The sequence below is a fragment of the Leptodactylus fuscus genome, chromosome 10 (genome assembly GCF_031893055.1).
Source record: "Leptodactylus fuscus isolate aLepFus1 chromosome 10, aLepFus1.hap2, whole genome shotgun sequence".
Lineage (NCBI taxonomy): Eukaryota > Metazoa > Chordata > Amphibia > Anura > Leptodactylidae > Leptodactylus > Leptodactylus fuscus.
Window position 1 is genome coordinate 16,300,627 of NC_134274.1, and position 26,732 is coordinate 16,327,358.

The 26,732-nt window shown below is 43.7% G+C and overlaps 1 protein-coding gene across 1 annotated transcript in view; it reads left to right on the top strand.

The window, feature by feature from the left end:
- Window positions 1–627: 627 nt before the first annotated feature.
- Window positions 628–26,732, top strand: part of CHST15 (carbohydrate sulfotransferase 15) — a 26,796-nt gene continuing 691 nt past the window's right edge. Inside the window, exons 1-7 of the mRNA XM_075257709.1 lie at window positions 628–746; window positions 17,815–18,400; window positions 19,802–20,141; window positions 21,208–21,354; window positions 21,435–21,591; window positions 22,528–22,684; window positions 25,944–26,091. Coding sequence (XP_075113810.1) covers window positions 17,996–18,400; window positions 19,802–20,141; window positions 21,208–21,354; window positions 21,435–21,591; window positions 22,528–22,684; window positions 25,944–26,091 — 1,354 coding nt within the window. The 5' untranslated portion in view covers window positions 628–746; window positions 17,815–17,995. The remainder of the gene's footprint in view (window positions 747–17,814; window positions 18,401–19,801; window positions 20,142–21,207; window positions 21,355–21,434; window positions 21,592–22,527; window positions 22,685–25,943; window positions 26,092–26,732) is intronic.

Below are 26,732 nucleotides of genomic sequence, written 5' to 3' on the forward strand. Positions count from 1 at the left end.
TAAGGGTAAGTTCATTCAGAGGAGTCCGCCTCAAAATCAGATCGAAATTCTGTACTGGATTCTGCCTCCCGCGTGTATTCAATCAATGAATTAGGTCACTGAAAAATAAGCTTCCTGCTTGATCTTACCCCAGATTCTGCAGCCGATTCATCCCTAAAAACCCGCGGTGCGAAACACTTAGACTGACCACCTAATGAGTATGAGAGCCATCTGACTTTACATGATGGGAAAGAAAGATCGGCACGTTGGATTTCCACCTACTATATTTACTGCTGCAGCTTCATAGTCGCGGCTTATTCCCTTTTCCCCATTAAAATAAATGTGCACACTTGACTGTTGACCCTTTATTGCCCATGGGTCCAGACTTTTCCTTGCACCTTCTTTACATTCACAAGAACACAGAATTTATGATTGACTTTTATAAGAGAATAATAACTGATGGGATTTCCTTTCTGCCTCCCATTAAGTAAGATCAGCGTAATATCAAGACCACATGCGGGTGAGTAGTACAAAGCTTCCTGTTAGACGCTTCTGTAAGAAGATTAACAGGCTCATATCTGCTAGTAATTTGGTGTACACGGCTTTACGAGGCATGAACACACGTGCTTCTGGTTTAGAACTGGAAACATCATGGTCATAAACAAGAGATCGCAGGGCTCTGATCTATTATAATGGACGGTCCAGCTGGCTAGATAGACTGACAGAGCGACCACTGACAGACCGGGGGCGCTGTCATGCAAATACTGGTAAGTGTCATTAGAATATAAAATCCCAGGGCTTGTTCATAGGAATTTGATGTGATGTTCCAGGGTCCCAATACCAAATGTATTATCTTTGTACAACAGCTATCACATATTTACTGTAATTCTATTTTATGTGGCAAGATGACCCATTTTGCAACCATTGGTCTCGGAGCCCTTACAACTTTTGCATCCCCTATAGTGATGCCTTTCTTAATCCTCCAATGCTGAATGGGTTACCTACTAAGTCACCTTGGGGTATGTTCACACGCGGAAAATGAAGAGGAATTTCAGGCAGAGCATCAGCTTTTTGTCTTGGAATCAGCCAGGGAACCTGTAGAAAGATCCAGCAGGAGACTTTTTTTTTTTTCCACTGTCCTGATGTGATCTTGCAAACCATGGAAGAGGGAATCAGGACAGAATCTGCTGCAAAATCAGTGTCAAATTCTGCAATGTGATCATACCCTTACATTATTGTAAAGACACTATACATTTGCTGAAACATGCTATGGAAAAGCTTAAATTTACCAAGGTTACCCTATTTTATTTTCAGCCGTTCAACACTATATTATGTAAAAGATCTCTCTGCTGAGATACTATAATACATGTTCATCATTGGCCAAAATTTTCCAGATACCACGTGCAACTTAGTGAATAGTAGGAGGATAGTAAGGCATTTACCAGGGGATTCCTACTATCTGCATCAACCTCGGTCAAGCAGAATCGTGAATGCAGCTCTGGAATAAAACACAAGGTATAAGGCCTCATGCACACGACCATGTGTGCTACTGGTGACCCATTCATTTCTATGGCCCTTTACAAACGACGTGAAATTTTCATGATCCGGTGTATGGGACCGTAAGCAAAACTCACTTTTGTCCGTTTTGCAGATTGTGCTCACTGGCTCCAATGAATGGGTACCTCTGGATATAAGGAGAAAAGTTCTGAATAAGACTTGAAAAACGGATCAACTACTGAGAGCACATGACCCGCAAATAGGCGGGATGGAGTGGTGTCTGATAGAGCACCCTTGCCCATATGAACAGGGCCTACAAAAAAACAAAGCACGTTTCAGTCAGTTCCTGAAGATTTTATCTGTTTTCCTGTAGTTGATAAAGTAACATCAAACCGTACAGATATGTGCAGGAAAAGCTAAGTATTTCATGAATCCATAAATTACTTTGTATATAGACATTAATTAGACATCGGGGGAATTCTTTCTTGGCCATTGTGCAGATTTTGCAAAAAGTGGCTTGCTTGGCAGTGTCTTGCCGCTGCTGGTCAGCAGGATTAGGAACTGAGGCTTTTTCTAAAACAGGACACGTAGAAGGAGACATTCTGCGGTAACAGATGCAGTCCTGCCTATTGTACATGGAACAAAAGGCAAAGAAGGCACAAGGGTCCATCATGGATTGGACACTTCATTTGTGACTCTATCCTGGGCTAACAATATAAGAGCAGGGGCAAAGGGTCAGAAATAGCATCTTACAGGCAGCCATTGGGGGTCTGCAGTGTGAGGACCACATCAAACAGCTCCCTGTATCTTAGTATACTATGAGTGTGACAAAGGGTCTGGGACATTTATGGGGTTTACTATGATCAACCCAGAATTTTCTAATTTTGGGTAGAGTCAAGGCCCCCATACACATTAAAATAAAGTTGGCTGAATCTGTTCATTTTGGTGGCTTCCCATGAAAGATGCTCACAATGTACATTTTTCCCTATCAGTATGTCTTTTTGGAATATGGCATGGAAATCCATGCAAACATGGGGAGAACATGCAAACTCCTTGCAGATGATTTTTTTGCCCTTGGCGGGATTTGAACACCAGGACCCAGCACTGCAAGGCTACAGTGCTAACCACTGAGCCACCGTGTAGCCCTCAGATCTTGACCCTTGTCCTCAAGAATGAGTGTGCATGTGTATGGGGGAATCAGAAGGAATAGCATTTGGCTGAATAAACGTTTGACTGACAGATATTAACCCCTTCCCGTCGGAGACATTTTTCTTAAAGTCGCCATATTCTGACATCTGTAACTCTTTTTATATTTCTGTGTCGGGGATACATAACGCATCGCTTTTTGCGGGGCCAGATGTACATTTTAGTTATACCAATTTGGGGAATGTCTATTGCTTTGATCACTTTATATACAAGTTTTTATCAGCGGCGAAACAATGAAAAAACGTTGGTTTGGCACTTTTGATTTTTTGTAGCCTGATATGTTTGTAGCCTGGGTGTTTCGGACACCAGGATATCTAATGTGTAGGTGTTTCACAGTATTTAAGTACTTGTTCTAGGGAAAGAGGGGAAATTAGAATTTTTTTTATTTTTTTATTAGACCCCCCTAGGGGGTCTGATTGCTAATGCAATACAAGGGAGAGAAGGAGAGAGACAGCTATGTTGTGAGAGGCAATTGTTTCTCTCTCTCTTTCTTTTTTTTTTTTCTTTTAAATGTAGATTGTGAGCCCCATATAGGGATCACAATGTACATTTTTTTTCCTATCAGTATGTCTTTGTAGAATGGGAGGAAATCCACACAAACACGGGGAGAATGTACAAAATCCTTGCAGATATTGTTCCTGCTGGGATTTCAACCCAGGACTCCAACACTGCAAGGCTTCAGCGCTAACCACTGAGCCACCATGTTGCCCCTATAGAGGCAACTGTCTCTCTATGGTGAGATGTCTCTCTCCTTTGAGGAGCCCTCCTCTTCCTCCCCTCTCTCACTCCATAGAGTTCTCTTATACAGATTTGAGGCAGTAGGAGACAAATGCATGAAGAAACAAACATTTTTCTTCTATTAAGTATATTAGTGAGAAGACCACCTCCTTCAGAACACCAGCACTGTAAGAGCACTGTATATATTTGCACCCCATGCTATTTCATGTCTGCGGTGCTATAGACATACATATATAATAGACTTCAGTGTATTACACATTGGTGCTGGGATCAGATAAATGGTTTCTAGCATAATATAGTTATAGATTCAGGACCTGATATAATAAATTTGTTCCATTGGGGCAGTTTTATTAAGACTGACGTTTCATATGCCGGTCTTATATAGGACCTGACTGGTGCAGGTAATGACTGATGTATGGAGAAGTTTATGATAACTGACATGAATTATAATAAATATGTCGGGCTGAGGCGTCTCCACACTGACCCCACACAATGTGGCCATTAAAGCAAAGAATGGGGGCTGTGACGTAAGAAAGGGTCTTGCGCCATATCACCACTTGGATTGATAACTTTCCCCCATTATTTGCATGGTCTCCCCTTATTCATATGGGTTTCCTTCTATACATTGTGCACAGTGCGTGATGTGAATCTTTGTACAGCGCTGCAGATAGTGTAGGTGCTATACCAAGTAATAATATAGATGCATGGACTTCACCCCTTACAGTTGGCATTATAGTACTCTGCATTATTGCAGTCTGTGCTGTGTTCACCACAAACACATGTCAGCTACATCCTGGCAGATAAGCAGCTTCCTCTCCTCATTAGCTGCATCACAGCTGCGCGCCTACCCTGCACATTACGGCAGGAGCTGCGTGTATTACGGTAGTGGTTGTAGCTGGGAGGGCTGGTCCTGATTGACGTGCAGGGGGCGTGGCCTGTGCTTTATTCCAGGAGCTGGGGCATCTAGGACCGGGCAGATGCCAGGGCTGAGGCTGCTGCGGGTGCCCCTGCTGTGTGTGCCGTGCAGGGGGCTCTTCTCTGCATAGAGGACTGGGAGGATGCTCTGACAGGTAACTTGTGCCTCTGGGGTGGGGGACATGAGGGTCGTCTGATGCATTTTATGTATCTACAACTTCACACTGTAGTGTCAGTGCTGGGCTCTACTATACCATACAGTGCACACAGACAGATCAGCTGTGCAGAATGCTCTGGAGTCAGGGTGCTCATCCTCATACACTTCATTCATCCGACTGCCAATAATCCAGAAACAATCTTAGTTCTTGTAATAAAAGGTCTTGAGGACCTACAAAGAAATCTGGATAGATCCTCAAGACATTTTTTTTCTTGCATTTTCTTGTGGCTTTTCAGTATGCGTCTGATCATCCAGAATATTTGCTCATCTGGTCCTGTGAATGCCGGATCAGAGGAATCTTAGGGGATTCCTATTCATCTGAAGGATTTCCATGTGTTAGATGTATCGGCGGGATATTGTCTTTGCAGGTCACTTGTCAGGTCTGTTTCACCTGGGATTTAGTCGCCTTTGACCGCAACTAAAGATTTGTTGGAAATTTCACCGCAGAAACCGTCAAATAGTTCACGGAAACCCGGTAGACCCCATTATAGTGTTTGGGGTCCATGGTTGTCCGCAGGTCACCGTTGCTTTAGCAAATGGCTGGGGACACAGCACAGGTATGAACTTACACTGGTAAAGGAGTTTCAGGGCGACACCGCGCTCTTTGGTTGTGCAACAAAGTCCCCATCTAGCCCTAGGCTTAATGTTCTTTTATGGCTCTTTCTTTAGGGCGTGTTCATATTCAGCAGATTTTTGCAACTAAATTTCTACTCCATGCATCTAGATTTCTGAAAGTCCGATGAATAGGATGAAAATTTCTGCAATAAACCTGTATGTACATTAGGGTATGTTCACACAGGACTGATACGCTATGGATTTTCTACAAGATTGGCAACAAATTGTACAGTTTTTAATGCGGAGTTCCTAAATGTGAGTTTGGCGCTGATTTTACCATATGTACTTATTGCAGTGGGAGAAATTTGTTGCTACTGTACATGCTATAGATTTTCCACCTGTAACTGAAAATCCACAGCATATATATCCTGGATGAACCCTTATACTACCCTAAAGAACATAAAGGGATTTTTCAGCTCCAAATGTCTTTTTTTTTTCTATACTGATCTGCGAGGGTCTGACAGCCAGACCCTGCACAGATCAGCTGTTCCAGCAGCCTCTTGGGGTTGGTGCGGTCCTATATTGGAGCAGAGTTGCAACCCCATCCACTGTATAGCAGTAGCACCAGAGCAAAGCTACTTCCACTTCCCATCCACTGCTGTAGCTTCTGGAACACCTGATCTGTATGGGGTCTGGGTGTCAAAACCCAACAGATCAGATACAATATAGTACAATACAATACAAAGGGCTTTATTAGCATAACCGGTGGGCGTGGGGTGTGTAGTTTGGGGGTACGTGTGTACTTGTGGGGATGCGTCGTTCTTGTCTCATTGATCAGATACGGATGATGGTGTGACAGTAGCTATGTATTATTACTAATATATATAAAATATATTTATGAATGTTAAAAATCCACTCAAGTGGTTTATGTGCACAAAGGGAGAGGATCAGAAAAGAAGTTGTTTTTCCTCCTGTTGTTTTATGACTTTGGTCAAGCAGATACAAATAGAGGAGAGGGGAGCAGTGACCCTGGGCTGACCTTCAGAGCCCTGTATGGACAAAGCTCGAAAAGGCAAAGAAATTCATCTTAACCAGATTAGTCTGCTGATTTCCCCACCTCATGGAGTAAGATGAGGAGGGCACCCTGGCAGGTAGTTGTGGCTAAACACTAGCCTTAAGAGACTATGATACCGTACAAGTGATGTCACATCTGTGGAGTCAGCTGGGTGTGTCCAATTTCATCACAAAAGATCTTTTAAGTTTCCTAGAACCAATAACTCTGGGGATGGGGTGGTCCGGGATAAAATTTGATATTATAATGAGGCTAAGGGAGGTGGAAAAAAAACCCAAAAAACCAAAGCATACTCACCTGTGCCGGGTGCTCTGGTGCCTCCCAGCGCGGCGGTTTGGTCCTGCTGCTCAGTAGTTGCCTTCTGGCGGATATACTGTCATAGCTTTCGGATAGGGTTGTTTTCAAGGAAACCAGAATGGGGCATGTCAGTCTGCCCAGTCCTTGGTCCTTTGAAGATTTATGAAGAGTTATGCATCAACCATGGTGCGTGGTCAGGTGACCCAGGAGCGCATGCTTTTGGGTAGGCCAGGTATACGTAGCCCTCTATGTGAAGTGTTTGTGGCTACCTATAATGTTTAATGTACCAAATCTCACAGACGTAAGTGAGCGACGGAGAGAAAAAAGTTAAAAAACCCCGACCTGTTCTATATTTGTGTTTTTTGACAGACGCAACAGAGATCAATGGGTCTATCTTTAATGAATGTAAAAACGGATTAAAAAAAATCCACAAAAATTAATCTGTTAAAATCGGATGCAAAATAGGTAGAACTCAGCCCTCAAAAACGTAGACGGGACGAATGCAAAGCGGCATTGGCTAATGGGTAAATAATAACTAGCATTATTAAAGAAGACCCCGCCCACCCGCCCGGCCGGCGCACATCTATCACCGCCATCTACATTCCATACCATCTGTCCTGCTGCCAGGTAGCAGAGAGATAATGTGAACAGTCCCTCATGAGCGTGTAATATATTTCAATCTTCTCTGGCTCTGATACAATGCATCAGAAATATGGAAGGTGATAATGTTTTTCTCCGGTTGGGACATCAATAGAATAATGATCAGATATCACAGGGAGCGTTAACCCATGCAGTGCTGGAGCAGAGGGAGCAGCGAGGAGAATACATTACTCTCTGTGCATGCACTGACAATTATAAGACTACGTAATGTTGACGGACTATTGCTTATGCCAGTAAACAGGAGGTTTCTTTCCCCCAGAAACAGCGCCACTCCTGTCTGCAGACTGTGTTTGGTATTGCAGCTCATCCTTGTTCAAGTGACAGGGGTAAGCTGCAGTACAGGGCATAGTCCTTAGACGGAAGTGGTGCTGTTTTTGCAGAATAAAGCAGACCCCTTCTCTAATACTGGATAACCCCTTGAAAAGGTTTTAATATACGCGCCATTTTAACAAACTGACTTACAACATTTCCTGCTACTGACACTTCTTCTACGTGAGCTCTGCTGTGACCTACAAATGTCACATAGGTAAGGAAGCTTTAATGACGCTATATATAGTATACAGAGTCTTCCCGTCAGGTCTTGTGTTAACCCTTTGTCACCTTCTCTGTGACAAGATGCCATGTAAGATGCCTTTAATCCTTTGGTCCATCATAGGAATTAATCTCTAAAAAAAAAAATGATGCGTCTGATATTGGACAATAGAGATGAGTGAGTAGTATTTGATCGAATACCTCGCTCCCATAGGAATGCGTGTAAGTGGCCGAACACCAAGGGGTTAAGCACATCAAATATTCACTGCGCTTAACCCCTTGGTGTTTGGCCGCTTACACGCATGGGAGAGAGGTATTTGATCAAATACTACTTGCTCATCTTTATGAATGGACAACAATAGATGCTGATGGACCTCATTAACTATAATGGGGTCCATTGGGTATCTGTTATTTTCTCCTTGACATCACCCGATGAAGAAGTCAGGCTTGCAGGACTTTTTAGGGTGGTCAAAGAGAGAAGACCCCTACTAGTTGTATACTTATCACCTGTTCTGGGGATAGGTAGAAAGTTCTAATTTTGTTATGGCCCCTTGAAGTGATTTTTATTGATAAAGTCTTATAATTACAGCAAAAACGGATTAATCAGAAGTATCTAAGTATATTTATGATCATTAGTGATATGGATATGTAGGGGATATCTGCATGGCGGCACAACACCTGTAAAGATGGCGCCCTCAATAACTGAACAACATCCTGTGTCTGGTTTCTATACGTTGTTATTAGAAACTTTGGTTCCAGGTTTTTCCTGCACGCTTTTTACAGAAAGTCTGCAGAGGCTTCCATTATACCTATAGGGGAAATAATGGTGTTTCCATAGGTATAATTGACATGCTGGGATTTGCAAAAATGCGACGGTTTTGGAAATTGCAGCATTTCCACTACGTATATTTTTTTGCATTTTGTGTATGGGACATCTGAATCACATCCCGATCAGGTGTTTTGGCTGCCAAAAGCCAAATACTAGGCCAGAAGCAGCCCTGCTCCTATTCGAGTGAAAGGGAGTGACGCTGCAGTTTTACAAACCCCCAATAGTGTGTATGCAGCTCTGTACACTGGATACAGCTACTTCTAATTTCTGCCGCTTTCTCTGTGGGGCTCTCCATGGCTTTGCAATGTAGAAGTTGTAATCTGCAGGTGACACCTCCAGCAGGGATTGACTTGTTGCAGGTGTAAAACCCACATGGCAGGTCACTTTGCACTGTGGGTTATAAGCCTCATAAGCACAGATTATTACAGATCTGGACAACAAAATTAGCCTGTGTGCATGGCGCCTTAAATGTAGCATGTGGATGAAGAGAGGTCATGTTATTGCACCCCAGTGATAGGAGCCTTAGGATGGCTCCCTGCAAAAAGGCTGCAAATGGGGCAAACTGAATCGGAAAATCCGGTCTGTACATTGACCGGATAACCTGGTTCAAACCTAGTAGGAAATCCAGGACTCATTGCATTATAGTGATCTGGGATCCTAGGAGTCCCTGCCTGCCTGCAGATTTACCATCCCATACCATACATAGTGCGGACACTAGAGCCATTAGAAGGCAGGGACTTTCAGCATCATGGCTCATTATGATACAAGAAGTCTGTCTCCTGACTTGGTTTCGGACGGGGAAATATAGCCGATGTATGGATCTCAATTTTGTGGTCCAGATTGCTCCATGGGCATGCGGTCTAATATGGCATATGCTTATGGCCTAACACAGGGGTTAGCAACCTTTGGCACTTCAGCTGCTGTGAAACTACAACTCCCAACATGATCCATTCACTTTCATGGGAGTTCCAAGACCAGCAGCGCAAGTCTGCATGCTGGGAGTTGTACTTTGACAACAGCTGGAGCGCCGAAGGTTGCCTACCCTGACCTAACCTGATGTTCATTGAAATCTGTGCCTGACTGGGTAATGCAATGGAGCCCTCAATAGACCCCTTGGTGTCGCCTGAAAATGCAAAGCAGAGTGAGTTTTACCACTCCTATGACATATATATATGGTATTTTAGGCTCTCACAACTTGGTTACAGCCTTGTGAGACACAGTGTTTTTTCGGCTTCCAAGGTGTGACTCTCCTTCAGTGTTTCCTATACGGGAAAATTCCATAAAGTGATCAACAGCCGCCTTACAAGGTCTTATTGTTACCATCCTGAATATTTTTCCTACCGCTGTTCACAGCTGTTATTTTATTTCAACATTGCAGGTTTGCACTCACAAGACCTCAATAGGTTCTCTATATGCTCCGTTTATCTTCCAGATCGAAGCGTTTTCGCAACCGTCACCTTCTTCTTTTTCGTGTGTTGCTGAGCAGCTACAAAGGGCGGTGTAAATCCCATCTCCTGATCTCGGCTGTCACATCTATAAAGCTGTATGCGAAATAACATTAGAACATAGTGATGGGCACGATCCTTTTATAGCTTTATATGTAATCCGTAAATCTCTACAATATTGTCACGTCGTAGTCATTCCTGGGTCTAGAGAAGGTGATAACTTATATCTGTCATTATAGATCCCACATGGGTTTTCTCCCAGCTCTCTCAGGTTCCTGAACAGACGCCTGGAAAAGTTGTATGAGAATGATAAATTTCCCAGAAAGCAAAGTAAAAAAATGGCTGAATAGAAGACAACACAGTCTTAGGCAGTGAGGCCGGGGTCTCCGGCGCCAGCTATGTAGATGAGATTGGGTGAGATCTGGAACTAATTGACATTCAATACATCCAGATATTGCTGTGGAATTACATCCAAATCTGCATGGAAAATACACATCGTATTAATTTCTATATGCATGTTGTCTAAGGCCCCATGCACATGGAGGAATTTGGATGTGTTGGGATTTCCCAGTCCAAAGACAAAATTGTGATGCCGAGAGTCCCTGCTTTTATATGCACAGTCCAGTGACATTAATGTGACCACCTGTCAAAATCCAGAATACCCACCTTTGGTAGAGCGACCGCTGCAAGACGTGCAGGAAGAGAGGGGATGTTGTGATGATGTTCATTGAGATGTTGAGCCATGCCGACTTCAGTAATGTGGCCAGCAGCGCTAAGTTACATGGTTGATCATACATGGCGCGAACAACTCGATTGAGGTGGTCCCACAGATTCTCGATTGGTTTCAAGTCCGGGGAATTTGCTGGCCAAGGGAGTACGGTAAACTTATCCTGGTGCGCGACGAACCATGCAAGTACACTGCGAGCTTTATGACACGTCGTATTGTCCTGCTGGTAGATGCCATCATCCATCACAATTCGCATGTAGGGGTGAACATGGTCTGCCAGGATAGATGCATACTTGTGTTGATCCATCGTGCCTTCCATAATGATGAGTGCACCCAGACGGCTGGTGCCTTCTGCGATTGGTTATTTAACGCTGACGTCAAAAGTAGGCAGTAGTGGACTGTGTATTATGGGACACTGGAGCTGGCAGGTAGTGATTGCCATTTATCATCTTCAGACTAGTAATTTTTATTTTTCCCTATCAGTATGTCTTTAGAGTGTGGGAGGAAACCTACACAAACAATATACAGACTCCTTGCAGATGTTGTCCTTGGCAGGATTCAATCCCAGGGCTCCAGCACTACAAGGCTGCAGTGCGAACCACTGAGCCACCATGCTGCCAGGTCTTGGAAAGCTAACTGATGTACAGACTGGTCTAGAATCCTCCGGGTCCTTTAATTTTTCTTTAATCTAATGATTGGATGGTAATCCAGGGCTACAATGCCAGTCACCCATGTTATTCAGTTTCCCATAAGATAGTAGTGCAGCTGGCAGAGGCAGCCCCTACAGTATAAAGACTCTCCCATGTTATTTGCAATAGTACTATGGGTTGGCATCCCGGGCCCAGTTCGGATGTTGAAATAAACCAGTATTACCGCTATGTGAAACCGACCCAACTTGCTGACCCTTACCTTCGCTGGACTGGTTCCCAGGAAGGGGCATAAGATCTAAGCTGACCTCTCCTCCTCCCCCTTTTCACAATGGGGTGGTAGCTTTACCTTTTGACTACAAGCTCTTTACTACTATGCTGCTCTGGAGGGTGTAGTAGTACTCTGTTCCACCCCAGACGCCCGGCCGCAGCCCGCATAGTTTATTTTTACTCTTTCATTCAGCGGCGTCTGCAAACGTTCCCAAGATTTCTGGCTTTTACCCACATCTCTAATATATGAGGATAGGAGGAGTAAGGTTATGATAACAGTTGTCGCCACAAGTATCTCCGTGGTTTACGGAACAATGTTATAATTTTAGACTTGTTTCATATAAAAGCAAAAAGTTAAAAAAAAACAAAACTTTTTTTTTTTTTACCCCTGGTGTCACCCCTGTTATTGGCTGACCTTTGGAGGTCAGGGGTGCTACATGTGACAAGGCCTTGTTGGTATTTGAAGGGAATGTATTGGCATAAAATAACATTTAAATCAGTTTCTTTTTATTTGGGGTTTTAGATTTTTTAGAATTTTAGGTTTTGTTTTTAGATGGCTGGCTGGTATTATGGCTGCAAACTCCAGCCCGATTGAGGGTCTAATGACCTGACCTAGCTGCATTATAGGGGTGTATGATTCACTCCCTACCTTCTTTTCTGCCTTATATCTGTATCTCGGAAAGATGGACTTGCCTGCATTTGCATCACTGCAGGATTAGACTTGCTTCCCATTCTGGGAAAGCTGGGTGACAACCCCTTTAAGACCTGTACTGGTAGCTTTCATGTCACCCTACTTTTCTTTCTGCTGCAATGAACCAGACTTCTCCTCAATGGTTCTTTTTATTTAAGGAAGAATATAAAAAAAAAAGTTCTAAAAAAAAATTATAAAAAATAATAATTTATGAGTAAATCCGCAGCCGTTAATTGATAGTGACAGATGAGTTAATGTGGATTCGCTTTCAACAAGAATATCCATAATTTATCAGCGCTGTCTGCTCGTCGAGTTGGTTGCTCATCTCGATAAAAAAAATTTGCACCCCCTCCAACACTTGAATTAAATGCTCCTCTTAAAGCAATTGCTGGAAAGTTTCTCCCTCCTCCCCCTCGCGAGTCCTGCGGGAGCACAAGAGCCGCGCTGTTGGAGTAATTACATGTATAGGCCGTTCCTTGGCTTCCCCACAGGGTGGGTTTGTTTTGCTCTCTCCTTGCGGCTGGAGACATATCTGAAGTCCACTTTCCTATAGCAAGTGACTGTTTGCCAGGGAGCTCACAGTGGGGGTTAGTGACCTAATGTGCACGCCCTGTCCTTATCCAGGATATGATTCTCTTCTGTCATTGCCTGAATTCATTTACTCCTATTATGTACTGGTGCTTGGAATAACTTGTTCGGAGATTTTCCGGGTGCAAGCGGTTGTTTTCCTATTAAAGCGTAAGTATTGGGCCAAACGCCCTTCAATGCTCTTCTAGATTGTCCCCAAGTCTCTTGAATAAAAAGGGAGACTTCCCAGAAGGAGGAACAAGTCCCTTGCAAAGCCATAAAACAATCAAAGCAATTGCATAGGACCCTCTTCCGAACAAATAGTGGCCGACATATTTACTATGGACTACTACAATAGGTAACAGACAATATTAATCTAGAACAAAAAGTAGACACCGAGCACACTCATAGTGCAGATAATCATAAATATTCTGTGGCAATTTGAAAAACCCACAAGTGACAAATAGACCTGATTGGCCTCTCACCTAATGTGACTGTGATCCCGTTCACAGTTACGTTTAGAAGATTGATGACTAGGTGGAGGGAGCAGCACGTCACAGGAACACCAATAGGAAAGGACCAGGTGTGAAAGAAATGTAAAAAACCAAAAGGACCGCGCTCACAGGTCAATAGATTTATTGGGAAAAAACTGGAGTGCACAACACAGACTCACCGTGTTTCGGGCCTAAATGCCCTTTATCAAGTGCATAAACTGTTTAAAAACACAAGACATGGAATATATAAAACAGAAATATCACACAAAAATAACATAAAAATATAATAAAAACCAAGCCAGTAAAAAAACAAGCCAGTACAAGACCATATTTAAAATAATAGCAATGATCAAATCTAGAGATAGACTTAGTACACAATATGTGTTAACAGTAGATTAAAATAAAAAGGAATAAAAGACAAAACATCTTTCCTGAAACACCATGTTACAAGGTTTTCACAATAGCCGCAACCTGCTGCAACTCCCTGCAGCAAGACTACGCCCGAGATATTAATCTGGTCTCTTCCTTTCTGACCTCTCCTCTTCAGCCCAGGGTGCTTCTACGCATGATGTCCTGATACAGCCAGGGTCTTACAGGTTACACATGAAAGGCAGGTCTAGGGACCACTAAGTGGGCAGTATACTACATGGTGGCTACTAAGTGGATATTATACTGTGTGTGGGGGCATCAAGGAGGCAATATATTGTGCGTGGGAATACTAGGGGCCATTATACTGTGTGTGGAGACACAAAGGGGACACTATACTATGTGTGGAGGCGCAAAGTGGACATTATATTGTGTATGGGGGCACTAGAGGCCCTTTATACTGTGCGTGTGGACATTATACTGTGTGTAAGGGCACCAAGGAGGCAATATGCTGTGTGTGGGGACACCAAGGGGACATTATACTATGCATTTAGGAGACAGTATATTGTGTATAGTGGCACTAAGGGGTGAGTATATTGTGTGAATAAGCAGTATTGGGGTAGCCCCCAGACGTAACTTTGCTTGGGATCCCGGAAATAGGAAATCAGCCCCTCTGCAGGAGTAATAAGTCTCCGACTGTTTTGTGGCAAGGAGAACTTCCTTGGTCAGATAGATTCCTAGTCTGAAGCGGAAAGTATAATATATATTAGGGGCGTCTGCTCTAGTTCTGTACATTGCATACATGCTCCAATATTGATTTATGTAAGCGTCGCTAGTTGCGGTGTTGGTATGCACCTTCGCCATTTCCAATAAAGGGGCATGCGCCTCTCACAAATAGTATAGCGTTAGGACATAACTGTATGGCCGCTAAGTAGCCTCTTTGGGTTCCTTCATCGGACCACCTCGAAATTGGCAGCAAATTCCATCTGGAATATGCCTCCCATTGTCTCCAATGGGAAGCTATAACGTGCACTAATTTTTTTTAGGCTAGGTCCACAACTGCGATCACAGGGGTGATCCATGGCTTTCTGCCGCCTGCAGCAGACGTCAGAAAGCCGCTGCCCCCCCCCCCCCCGGAGGAGGGGGCGGGACCGAGCAGAAGGGGGCGGGGCCGAGCAAAGCAATTGTCTTTAGCAGGCAGAAAGCAGGCACGGAGAGGACCTGCTCTTTGCCTGAGCGTGAGGGGCGGCTGCTGGAGCAGCGTTGCTCCAGCTGCTTCCCCAATCCACCGCTCAGTGACGGTGACCCTAAGCCAGTCCAGGACAGCTTGTCCTGGACTGGCTTAGGTCAGCAAAAATGCCACCCTCCCCGTGGCCCTGGCATAGCGCTGCCTGAAGCGGTCGCTTCAGGTCGCCTCATGGGAGGTGCAGCACTGCTGAGACGGGATCAGACTAACAAAAGGACAATGAAACAAATCGTATGTAAACTTTAAACCACAATCCTATTGATTTGCGGAGAACTACATGTACCAATCTGGGCAACGCTACATCCCTATGAGCAAAGTAAGCGGAAACTATTACCATGTTGGCTGTTAATCCTCTTGTGAGTACGCCCTTCTGCTTTGCCATTTTCATTCCCATCAGCGTAATTGGCGTTGGTTTACTCGCTCGTACAATATCTCCGTCAGTCACCGCTGCTCATTCCTTGCTGGGAGACATTTAATTACCTCAAATGGTGCCTATTAAATAGCAGCGGGGCTAGCCGGATGATGAAAGGAGGCAAATTAAATAAGATTATGGCATTCTTCCCATCTCCTCGTGTAATAATTTTCTGTAAATGACACCACTCCAAAACATGTGCAGTTTATTAGCCAACCTGGGGAGGAATGAAGTCTTAGGAGTGGCGGCCGAACGCCCGATGCTGGGAGCATCGCACTTGTTGTGCGGAGAGGTCAGGACTGTCAGCTTAGATTCCTTCTGGTTGACGAACCGTCTGTGAGCAGATCTGCTAAAAACAGCTTTTCACTGTGATTTCATGCGTGTTGCCAGGACTCTGAAATATTCATAGGATCCGTGCTGCAGGGGCTGGATACGAGAATCTGACTCCCAGCCTGGTGCATTGGCCTTGATGTCTTTCTGTGAGAAGTTTCATTGTCTGGTGCTGCGAAGTCTGATGGGGTAAGGACGGGGAAAAAACATGGCTGATGGCGGTTACGTTTTAATCTAATTGAATTTTTTCCTCAAAAATCTTTCCCTACTTTTGTGACTGATCTGAAAAACTCACAGATAAGGAGATCGGAACTTTTTCATTAAAGTAGCAAAAGCTTTTAAGTTTTTAATGGCCGCTCAGCGCCATTTCTTGAGTTACCGTGTGTACTTTATAAATGAAAGGGCTTACCGCAATATTCAGGTGAAAATTGCATCGATCCTCACATTGGAGCGGTTTTTGGTCACATCCTGACTGCAGGCCAAGGCCAAACACTGTGGAAACGCAGCAGGTAAAAACTGCTGCATTATACAATCCCAGTAAAATAAATTAAATTTATTTTCATTTTATCAACACCTTGTGGATAAAAAAACACCATTTAGTTTTCAAAAAAACGGGTCCTGATTTTGACACAGGAAGAATAGGACCAAAATCCGACTGTTGCAGCTTCTGACAGTCGTGGCTTCCTGCTCCGAGTAGGCACAAATGAATGACCCAGTCCGGAGGATGCCGCCGCGAGGCGGACGCCGCGGCAGAATCAGCTGCGAAATCCACCTGAACAAAGGGCAACTCAAGCTGTCTGCATAGACCTCTATTGTGAAGGAGCATATTTTGAGGAGGATTCAGCGCCAAAATCCGCCCCCTCTTGCCCCGTGTGAATGAACCCTACAGGGGGTTTCTGGTTTTATTAGCTTAAAGAGGTTTTTCCATTACTGACACAGGGTAGTAGATAAGCAGGTGGGATGTAGCTGGTTGTGTCTGCTTCTTCTGCCCCTGGCTCTGTTACTGGTAGAGCAGGAAGCCACAGGCTTCCTGCTTTACCATTTTCCAATTTTTAGGCTGCAGGCCTCATTAAACCTGTGGCCCATGAACTGTGAGGGTTGTGAGTGCTCTCTGCTTCGCGGCTCCTCCTGTTCTGGACTAGAGCGTCTGTAAATGCAGGAGAGACACAGCAGAAGTGGAGAACAGTGATGGGGGTCAATTTATAACGATCATTGTATTGGGGCCATGATGGGGACCACTATCCTGTATAGGACATTGTCCAGCATATTAAAGGGTTATTTACCTTTCTAATATTGATGGCCTATCCATCAATATCACATGTGAAGAGGCCTGACAGCCACAGCCCCTGCAGTTCACCTGTTCCTGTACAGCACAGTGACTGGTATGGTTACCATGCTGGAAACTGCAGTACATACAGGGAACGCTCTGGGTGACAGTAGGCACTGTGGAGAGGTAAAGGTTACATAGTCTGAAAATTTTTGCCCATCAACCTTGCTTAATCCTCTTGAAAATTTTGTGGCACTGAGTTCCCCTGCATCCTCCCAGTGAACAAAGTGTCCTTAGACCTTGGAATCTTTTCAGACACTTTTTCTAGACCACTGTCTAGTTAAGTGCCCAAAAAGAGAAATTCATGAAGACTGGTGTTACAATTTCTGGTCCTGATGAACTGTCCCCTAGTGTAATTTGCACCTAATTTTAATGAATTAGACATATCCCTGCTCCTCTGTGTGTCAGAATCTATCCGGATGTAGAGACCCTACCTCGCCATCTAAGCCCTGCCTAACAAAGGGAAAAAAAGTCACTGTGAAAAATTACAGGTTTGTGCAAAAGTTTGCATATTTTTAAAGGCAGACAAAAAACTGGTGTAGAGAAATGATGAGTTTCCAATGAAGTTTTGCAAGGCGTGTAGACCAAGGTTTTGTTGTAAACTGAGCCAAAATTTACTCTTGAAGTTGAAGCAGAATCATGTCACTTTACAGATGGTTTAGTCATCTTGTGTATTTATTACCACATAATAGTAGCTTACTTGTACGAATTACATTATAAGGAAGTGGTGCTGGGCTGATAAATCTCCAACCGCTAACACATCGCTGACTATTATATTTTTTCCCCCTCTATATAGAGCCCTTAAACTTCAGGAACAATGACTACCCACCATACGTCTGATGAAGTCTATAGCTCTTACTCATCCAGCACAAGTGCCCTGTCTAAAGAAACCCGCTGTCTGCCTTGTCCTCTCACTGCTTTTAGGTATTGCCATGTCCGGTGAGATTGGGGCAGCAATGTAGACATCACAGTGACTTATGGATTCCAAATCTACTTGGCAAAGTACTAAGTCTCCAGCCGTAGGAATGTCACCACTCAAGACTAGCCCGTGGAGCTTCTGGAGGTACTTTGGCAGGAGAACCGTGTGTAGTTTGCTTGTGGCTTTGGTAATAACTGCATTGGTGGTTGCATCGTATGTACTGTCTGGAAGGAGATCAGATCTGGGCCAGGTGCTTTCTGCAACCTTCTCAAGAGACTTTGGATTCTCCAACCAATCTGATACAGAAAGACCAAAGGAGGCCACTCAAGCCATTAAGGGATGTGCCATAAACATTACGTACACCACCCCTCACCTAGGGGCTTCATACCTGGATAGAGGAGAGATCCATCTAACAGCTAGGCGGAAACCAACCATGGCGGAACTGGAGCAGTATGAACCTCACGTAAGTAAAGTTTTCGACCGTGCACTTGAGAAGTTCTCCAGCCTTTCCTGCTATAAAATGCTCTTCTGCCAGACATCATATCTGATCTCAGACTACGATATGTTCATTAACTCTATCAGGGGAATGTTCTGAGCAGCGGATGAAGTAGTCATAAATAATAAATCCCTCGAGCTCAGCGTTTTGTACCAGATGAATGGTCGGCGACTGATGGTTATCATATCCGTGCCTGAGATTAGAAACCTTGATGGGTCGTCCTGTGGTCCTAGATGAATGTATATATTTCATGGCCTCGGGGTAGGTAGCCATGCCCACTAAGAATGCCCACACGAAATGGACAGAAACCAATTGAGATGTAACAGTTTTGTTTTTTAACTTTTTCCATATAGTGTGAACTGGATTCACCCTATGAATGCAGAATAGTGTTTTTAGTAGGGATCTGTAACAAAAATCTACATACTCATGAACCCAATATACTTAGTGTATGGCCCTTGGGCAGAGTAGCTGCATCACACACAGTTAAAGAGGCTGTCTATGAATTGCAGAACAATTAGGCTTGGGTGGTTGGGTTCCCTTATTTGCCAGGGCTCATTGGGCCAGAATCGGAGAGGCTCAGTTGACCACTAAGACTATAGTGGTCTAAGAGAGAAGAGTTGGTTACAACTAGAGATGAGCGAACACTGTTCGGATCAGCCGATCCGAACAGCACGCACCCATAGAAATGAATGGAAGCACCTGTGACGCCGGCCGGCCGCCGGCAAAGTCAGCGTCACAGGTGCTTCCAATCATTTCTATGCGAGTGTGCTGTTTGGATTGGCTGATCTGAACAGTGTTCGCTCATCTCTAGTTACAACCCCATAGGACAGGAGTCAGCAACCTGCTGTGAGCCTACAACTCCCAACATGCTCTATTCACTTCCATGGGAGTCCCAAGAGCAGATATGCATGCTGGGAGTTGTAGTTTTACAACAGCTGGAGTGCCGAAGGTTGCCTACCCCTGCCGTAGGTAACAATGGCCCAAATGGATATTCTTTAGCTTTCTCAGAACATATCACAGGTAAAACTGACCATATATTTTCAATAGCAGTCGACTGGATGATTGTTTGGCTGACAGCTATTCTTCCCAGCCCCTCCTTGCACATGCACACTTTTCATCAGGGAGAAGTTAATAAACTACTACCCGACACCTCTAGTTATGTTTTATCTCCACGGCTAAAAAGGGATTAGACATATTAAAATATCAGTATGCCCGATCCTTTCTATTTTTTTTTTAATCCCAGATTATACCAAGTAGACAGACATTGGGCAAACATTTCATACCCATTAAGGTCAGCCAGTCTTGCTAAAAATCCTATCAAAATTTTAGATATTTAACCCAGCAATTTTTTTTCGTTCTCTCCTCTAGCTATTCTCTGTAATACCGCATCAGTTCCTTCACTTGTGCCGCAGTCCTTGCTGGTACCAAAAATACGATGGCAATGTCAGCAGTGATCCCTATGGGACCAACGCCTATTCTTTGTATGCCAAGCGTCTGCACAACATATTTGAGGATATGAGACGCAGGTTCCGGTTACGGCTTACTGTAAGAGACGGTCAATACTACAGGTTGCGGTGTTTGCCTCACTTTTACATCATTGGGCAGCCCAAGTGTGGTACTACTGACCTCTACGACCGCCTACGACTACACCCTAATGTCCACTTCTCAGTCATCAAGGAGCCGCACTGGTGGACGCGGAAACGCTTTGGTAAGAGGACGCTTGGGGTTGCACGATTTCATTTACAGCACAGTTTCCTAACAAAAAACTTGGGGAAAGTGTGAAGAGGAATTATGGGCTAAGATCAGCGAGAAACCAAAAGAGGAAGAAAAGTCATTGTAGGTGATGTCATTGTCCATTAATGTCGAAGAGGAAAATGACTACTGGTAGCCATGATAGTGTCCTGGGTGAGAAGAGGGGGCTATTACAGCTTGTATTATGGTACACAGCTGCATCAACGATTTTCAGGCTATAGAGCAGAAATCTTCCAGCAACCATTACTGTGCGGCCTTTGCACAACGTTGAGAAATTGTTTACTTTAAAAGGTTTTTTTTTTTTTAGGATTTATTAATTGACAACCTGTCTTTAAGGACTATCATCAATTGAATATCAATAGGGGGTCTGACACTCAGGACCCCTGCGGATCAGTGGTTTGAAACGCCAGTGTCACGTCTTGCATTCCGCTTCGTCGGCCACAGGTCAGCCCCATTCCAGTGAATGGGCTGAGATGTAATAAAAAACACTGCAGCTGTACAGTCATGAAGCACTCGCCTAAACAGCTGATCTGTAGGGGTCCCAGGTGTCAGATCTTCCTTGGATCAATCTCCAATTGATGATCCATCCTAAGACTAGGTGATCAGCTATTAAAGGGGTTGTCATAAATGTCTGCTAGGTAGGTTTTCACCTTAGAGACCCTAATATTCTGATATTGATGGTTTGCTGAACCAGGTCCAGGGAGGATAGAGATACGTAGCGCTTGGCTGTGTCCACATCTTTTATAAATTAAAATAGATACTTGCATGTGTGGTATCCTGTCTAAAGCAGAACTCCTACTAAAGCGTATATTCTTCATATGCCATATAGTAGAAATCCCCTTAAGTTTTATTGTAGGCTTTGGAGGTTGTATAGTATGACAAAGTGCCTCTCTGTAAAGGTTGTGCACCCGCCTCTAGATCATCCTATTATCCTGCAGAGATGGCGTAGTGAATGTTGATAAGATCCGGCATAGACTACTGTAGATCACTCACAAGGTTGTATTCTTGTCTCACATTTTAAGGAATTGTGAGGTTAAAGGAGCCTTTCCACAAGCCATTCCCAGTAGAAGATTACCTGGACCTCTTTGATATGGCAGCCCAAAAAATCCAAGATTTCCACAATGAAGACATATTGTTAGATTCTGGGCGGATGGATCAGATTCTTACAGGTAGGAAACGGCAGAGGAACCGACATGGTGGTAAACGGTGTATAGTTTGTGTATATAAAATTATTATTATTTTTTTGTAGGAGAAGCCAGTGCATCTACAATGTGGGACAACAGTCCATGGTCGTTCTTCTATGACAATGTCACCAATACGGAGCCCCCGGTGCTGATCCAGGACTTCATCCATGCTTTCCAGCCTAAGGCCAAGTTCCTTGTCATGCTGCGGGACCCTGTCGAGAGGTGAAACCGTTCTTCGTTCCTTTGCAATTAGGAGTAAAGTTGACGTTGCATTAAAGGGATTTTCCAGGACGTGTGTATTAAACTTCTATTGCTGGGGTCCGACGTCTGGGAACTGGAAGACACCGCAGCATTTAGATGTGGGTTGTGACCTCTGCATTGAATACCAAACATAGTACCAAATATATATCATAGGAGCTGTGTTTGGTATAGTAGCTCAGTCCCATTCACGTTGAATGGGACTGAGCTGCTGTATCATGTGACTGATGAACGTGATGTTATCGTTACAGAGAAGAGACTGCAACCTCCTCAAACAACTGATCAGGTGTCAGACCCCAGAATAGGCCATTAATAAATAAGTCCTGGAAAATCCTGTACAGTTGACCACCTGCTTGCTGATGGTTTCCAGTTAGCAAATAGAAAACTAAAGAAAAACAGCAAATCTGTGATGAATGTGCATCGCCAAGCGTATATTTATTCAGTGCATCCTTGTCACCCCCTCCATATACAGTGACTTGTTTTGCAAAATTGCGGTTAATTTGCAGGAAGGAATTCTGATTTCTCTTTAGATGCTGAATTTCTGCCAAGCGATAAAGTTTGGCAGTCATAAGATTGTGATTAGATGTATTTTTCTAGAATTAGCATCACAGACTTGTCACTACAGTAAATCAGCAGCGAGACCTTAAGGTTTTTTTTCCTCCATGTTTCGTCACTGTTACTTTCGAGTCATGAAGTTCTTGTATAATGAATTCTATAGAAATTATAATATAGTATCCATTATGCAGAAATAAAGCCACCCAGTCCTTCTTCTATTAGAGATCTGTATGAAGCCAGCAGTGTAAAGCATTGACTGTTTCGGCTCTGCTACTTCTGCACACAGTATCTGCTCCTGCTATCCTTCTGTTCTCATCATGATGGCGCTGTTCTCTCCCCTCTCAGGCTCTATTCAGATTATCTGTACTTCGCTATTGCAAACAAGTCAGCCGAGGATTTTAACGACAAAGTGAACGAGTCTCTGCAGATGTTTGAGAGCTGCCTCCAAGTTTCCTCCTTGCGCTCCTGTGCCTACAATACCACCTTCAGCAACACGCTGCCGGTATGTGATGCCCCCCCGGGAACCCCCTGTGTACACAGCCAAGGGCACCGACATCTGTTCTAATCCGTAACTGGGGAATACGACGCATCTGCCGCCGCATAGCAGAGCTGTTCTATTCTCCACAGGACGATTAGTTATAATATTCCATTAGTATCTGTACTGAGATCTGCAGTTTTGGGAGTTGAGGCTTTGGATGAGTTAAGGCTCTGTTCATACTAGCATCATGGAGTCATTCTTTGTAATGGAATAGATTTGTCCCAGGTCTAAGCTTGGATTGCAGATGTGAATATAGTCCTATCATGGGACAATGATACAATGTTCAGACTAACAATACTTGAAGTACAAATAGAGAGGACTGGAAAGTCCAGGTAATTAAGACATTCACCGTTATAATATTTCTAAAAATATAGTTTTATTGATACAAAAACATGTAAAACATTGCACATTATATATAAGTATAACACACTAAGACTAACAATACTGTAGAAACAAGGCCACCCACAGGGCAGAGACCTGTGTCACAAATCACCATACAAATGGATCATATAATGTGCATTGTTTTACATGTTTTTGTATCAATAAAACTATATTTTTAGAAATATTATAACGGTGAATGTCTTAATTACCAGGACTTTCCAGTCCTCTCTGTTTGTATTGTGTGCTATTCGATTAAGACATATCCTTGATTGGGCTGATTTTTTTAGGTCATTTATGTATATTGGATGTTTTTTTACCTTTATGTGCTATGCTTTTGTTATATTTAACAATACTTGAAGGTCCAGTAGCATTGCCCTGGGGTAAGTGTCAGCAGTACACAGCCATAACTTATAGGGCGGTGGTATTATATCCATATAGGGTTGCTGGAGGCTGGTGCAATGTATATGAGATAAGAACAATGGTAGACATTGTGGCCCCATTATTTTGCTGACTGTGCCCACTTGGTTGTCGCAAGGAAGCTGAACTTCCTCCTGCCCTGTGCTGTCATGTGTATAATATTATGTTAAGAAATTGCAGTTCCTTAATATAATATATACAGGGATTGCAAAATGCATCTACATCTATAGGTCATCCTGTGTGCCCTGTACAAACCACCCCACAGTATCTGATATGAGAAGCATTGATGTAGTTTGTGCAGGGCCAGACTGTTCCCATATAGACTATATCTGCTGCTTCCATCTGCTCTATGGGCCATCTCTATGCTTTGGTATCCGGATGACCATATCTAATGAATAAATGCTCCATTATAGTCCGAGGAGGAGCTGTGCATTAAATGGTTATTGAATTCCTCCCCTCCCCCCCTTCTGGCACCAATGCCTTCCCAGCCGCAGCCGTCTGCTAGATTATGTTCCTACATGCTTACCATCTAATATTTGGCTTTTGAGCTGTAACTATAGTCCTGGTTATTTACTATGGAGTCTCACGTCATGTAGGATCACTACAAGTACCCCAGTGTAGTATCTGCTTTGTTAGACTCTATATAAATATCCCCCGGATAGTCACTGATGGTGCCGATATCAGTATATATAGAGCATATATATAGAGCAGGGATTGTGCCCCAGTATAATGGATTTAGCAATACTTTACAATTGGCAAGGTCAGTAAAGATGGCCATAAAATCTTAGGTAGCTCACAGCTATTCCTCCTGACTTCTCCATGCATGTGCATGCTGGGCTTGGTGGAATGTGCATGTGTTCTGGATGGAGAGAGGGGAATAAGCTGTTACCAGACAGTGGCTTATCTCTCCAAAAACAGGATCCTGCTGAAATCCAAAATGCATCTGCTGTCTGGGAAGACTCCCATATATATTACATGGGCAGCCAGTCCTGATCAGATCAGTCTAATGTTTACCTATAGCTTAACACAAGTGTGTAGGACACTTAGGGCTAATCCACAGGACAGGGGATGAATGTCCGATCGCTGGTGGTCCGACCACTTTATCCCCCAATGGTCAGAAGGGGGCACTAAAGTGCACTTGCATGACTGGCGCTCCATTCACTTCTATGAGGCTACCGGGCGCTTTCAGTCCCCCGTTCTCCTGATCACTGGGGCTTTGGTAATTGGACCCCAACATTCAGCTGTGCTGTGCCTCTGTTAATACTCCTGGAAATTAATATATATAAACCAACAACATGGTATTAACATCCCACTTGTCCATATTGTGCGTCCGTACGGTGTCAGATGCTATTGCAGTTATTGACTAGTGTCATAATATGTTAATGTGAAGATAAATGGTGACACCCAGTTGTCAGTTTATTCATATATTACCAGGTGGAATGAAATAGGAACACCACAACACAGACCATTTACTAAAGCAGACATGTCAGGGGAGCGGAGTGGTCCTCCTATATCTATCCAGTAATGTCTGTATGCTCTCAGATATCCCATACCTTATATACGGCTCCTGCGCTGTCACTGTTTACATTTCTCAGGTCTCTGCCTCAAGGGAATTTTCGAGATCCTGGTAAATCCCTTCTACAAAGCCCATAGCCAGAGATACAGATAAGCTGATGGATCGGGGAGCGGGGGTGAGGATTCATAGCAGGCGGCATTGACAGTGTGCACGGCTGTTCTCTGAAGTGCACTTGTATATAGCTCGGCTTTCATCATGGATTCCTTATATTGTACACAGATTTATAACATTACCTAAATCTACGTTATTGCATGTGTTTTGTAAAAAGATAGAGACTGGCGAATCCCAATAGGTTGTAAATATGGCAGGAAACATGATAGATCCTGGCACTAACCTGGCAGGTTGTGCTTGTAACATGCAGATTTATACAGCTTCTACTATCTGTATAACTGCGTATGCCGTTAGCTCCCCCTAGTGGTGACTGTGTGCATTCATTATATATTATTATTATATTTATAAAGTTAAACGGGGCTTCCAAACTTTTTTTTAGTGCAGATCAATATCAGATCAGTGTGGGTCTGACACCATGGACCCTTGCTGATCGGATATTGATGACCTATCTAATATCATTTGCCTGGAAATTCCCATTAAATAAAAAGCTCCTCCCACTTCAGATACAGAACATTAACTTTAACGAAGATTCATTGCATAGTGAGGGGTTTTTCTTTGTTTTCTGTATAGGCCCCTGACATTTCAGCAGGCTGTTTATTGTCACTTTGTATCCTAGGAACTTGTGGGTTAATCGATTTTGTAGTCATGTCTTCCCCGGTGACATTATTACACCATTATTATCAGCTCCATGAGATAGGTGAAGGTTCGGTTCACCCCTAAAATTGTCATTTTTCCCAGGTCCGTCTTCAAGTTGGACTCTATGTGGTATATTTATGGGACTGGTTGTCGGTATTTGACCTGGATCAGTTTCTCATACTCCGTCTGGAGGATCATGCAGCGAATATCACACAGAGCATGAGGCTTGTCTACAGATTTCTTAACCTAGGTGAGTTCTGCGCTGCTCCTGCCAGTTATCAGGGTGACAGCGCCTGTCAGATAACTGGGCTTCTCACACCTGGTGACAGGTCCTCTTTAAATGTAGTAGACAGTGGCCAAGAGTGGTGTTGGTTGTAGGAAAAGGATCTATATTTATTGGCTCCATGTAAACCCCAGTTACCTCCTATCCAAAGAAAAAAAGGAGTGATGATGGGGAATTTGAGCACTGTGCCCCCTACCAATCATGTGAATGGGGTTCCCTGTGTACAGAGCAGGTCACGCATGTATTCTGCCTATTTATTCATCTCTATGGGACTGCTCTTGGAAAGCTGGGTACAGCACTCTGTGAGTGCAGCGATAGCACATATATGAGACCTGCTACTCTATTTATACAAGGCACATGAGACCCCTGTTCTTGTGATTGATGAGGATTCCATCAATCCAGTTAACCCCATCCTATGGATAGGGGATAACTTGTAGGAACCAGAATACCCCTTTAAGTGTTTGAGCCAGGGATGAGATATTTGCACATTTGCCATTGTGTTGCATCCAAAAGCTTAGACAATGGCGTAGACGACACACTGTTCATCTGCGCTGGCTATGTAGCACTTACTAAATTTAGGAACAGGCCTGGCTCAGACAGCGTGCAGG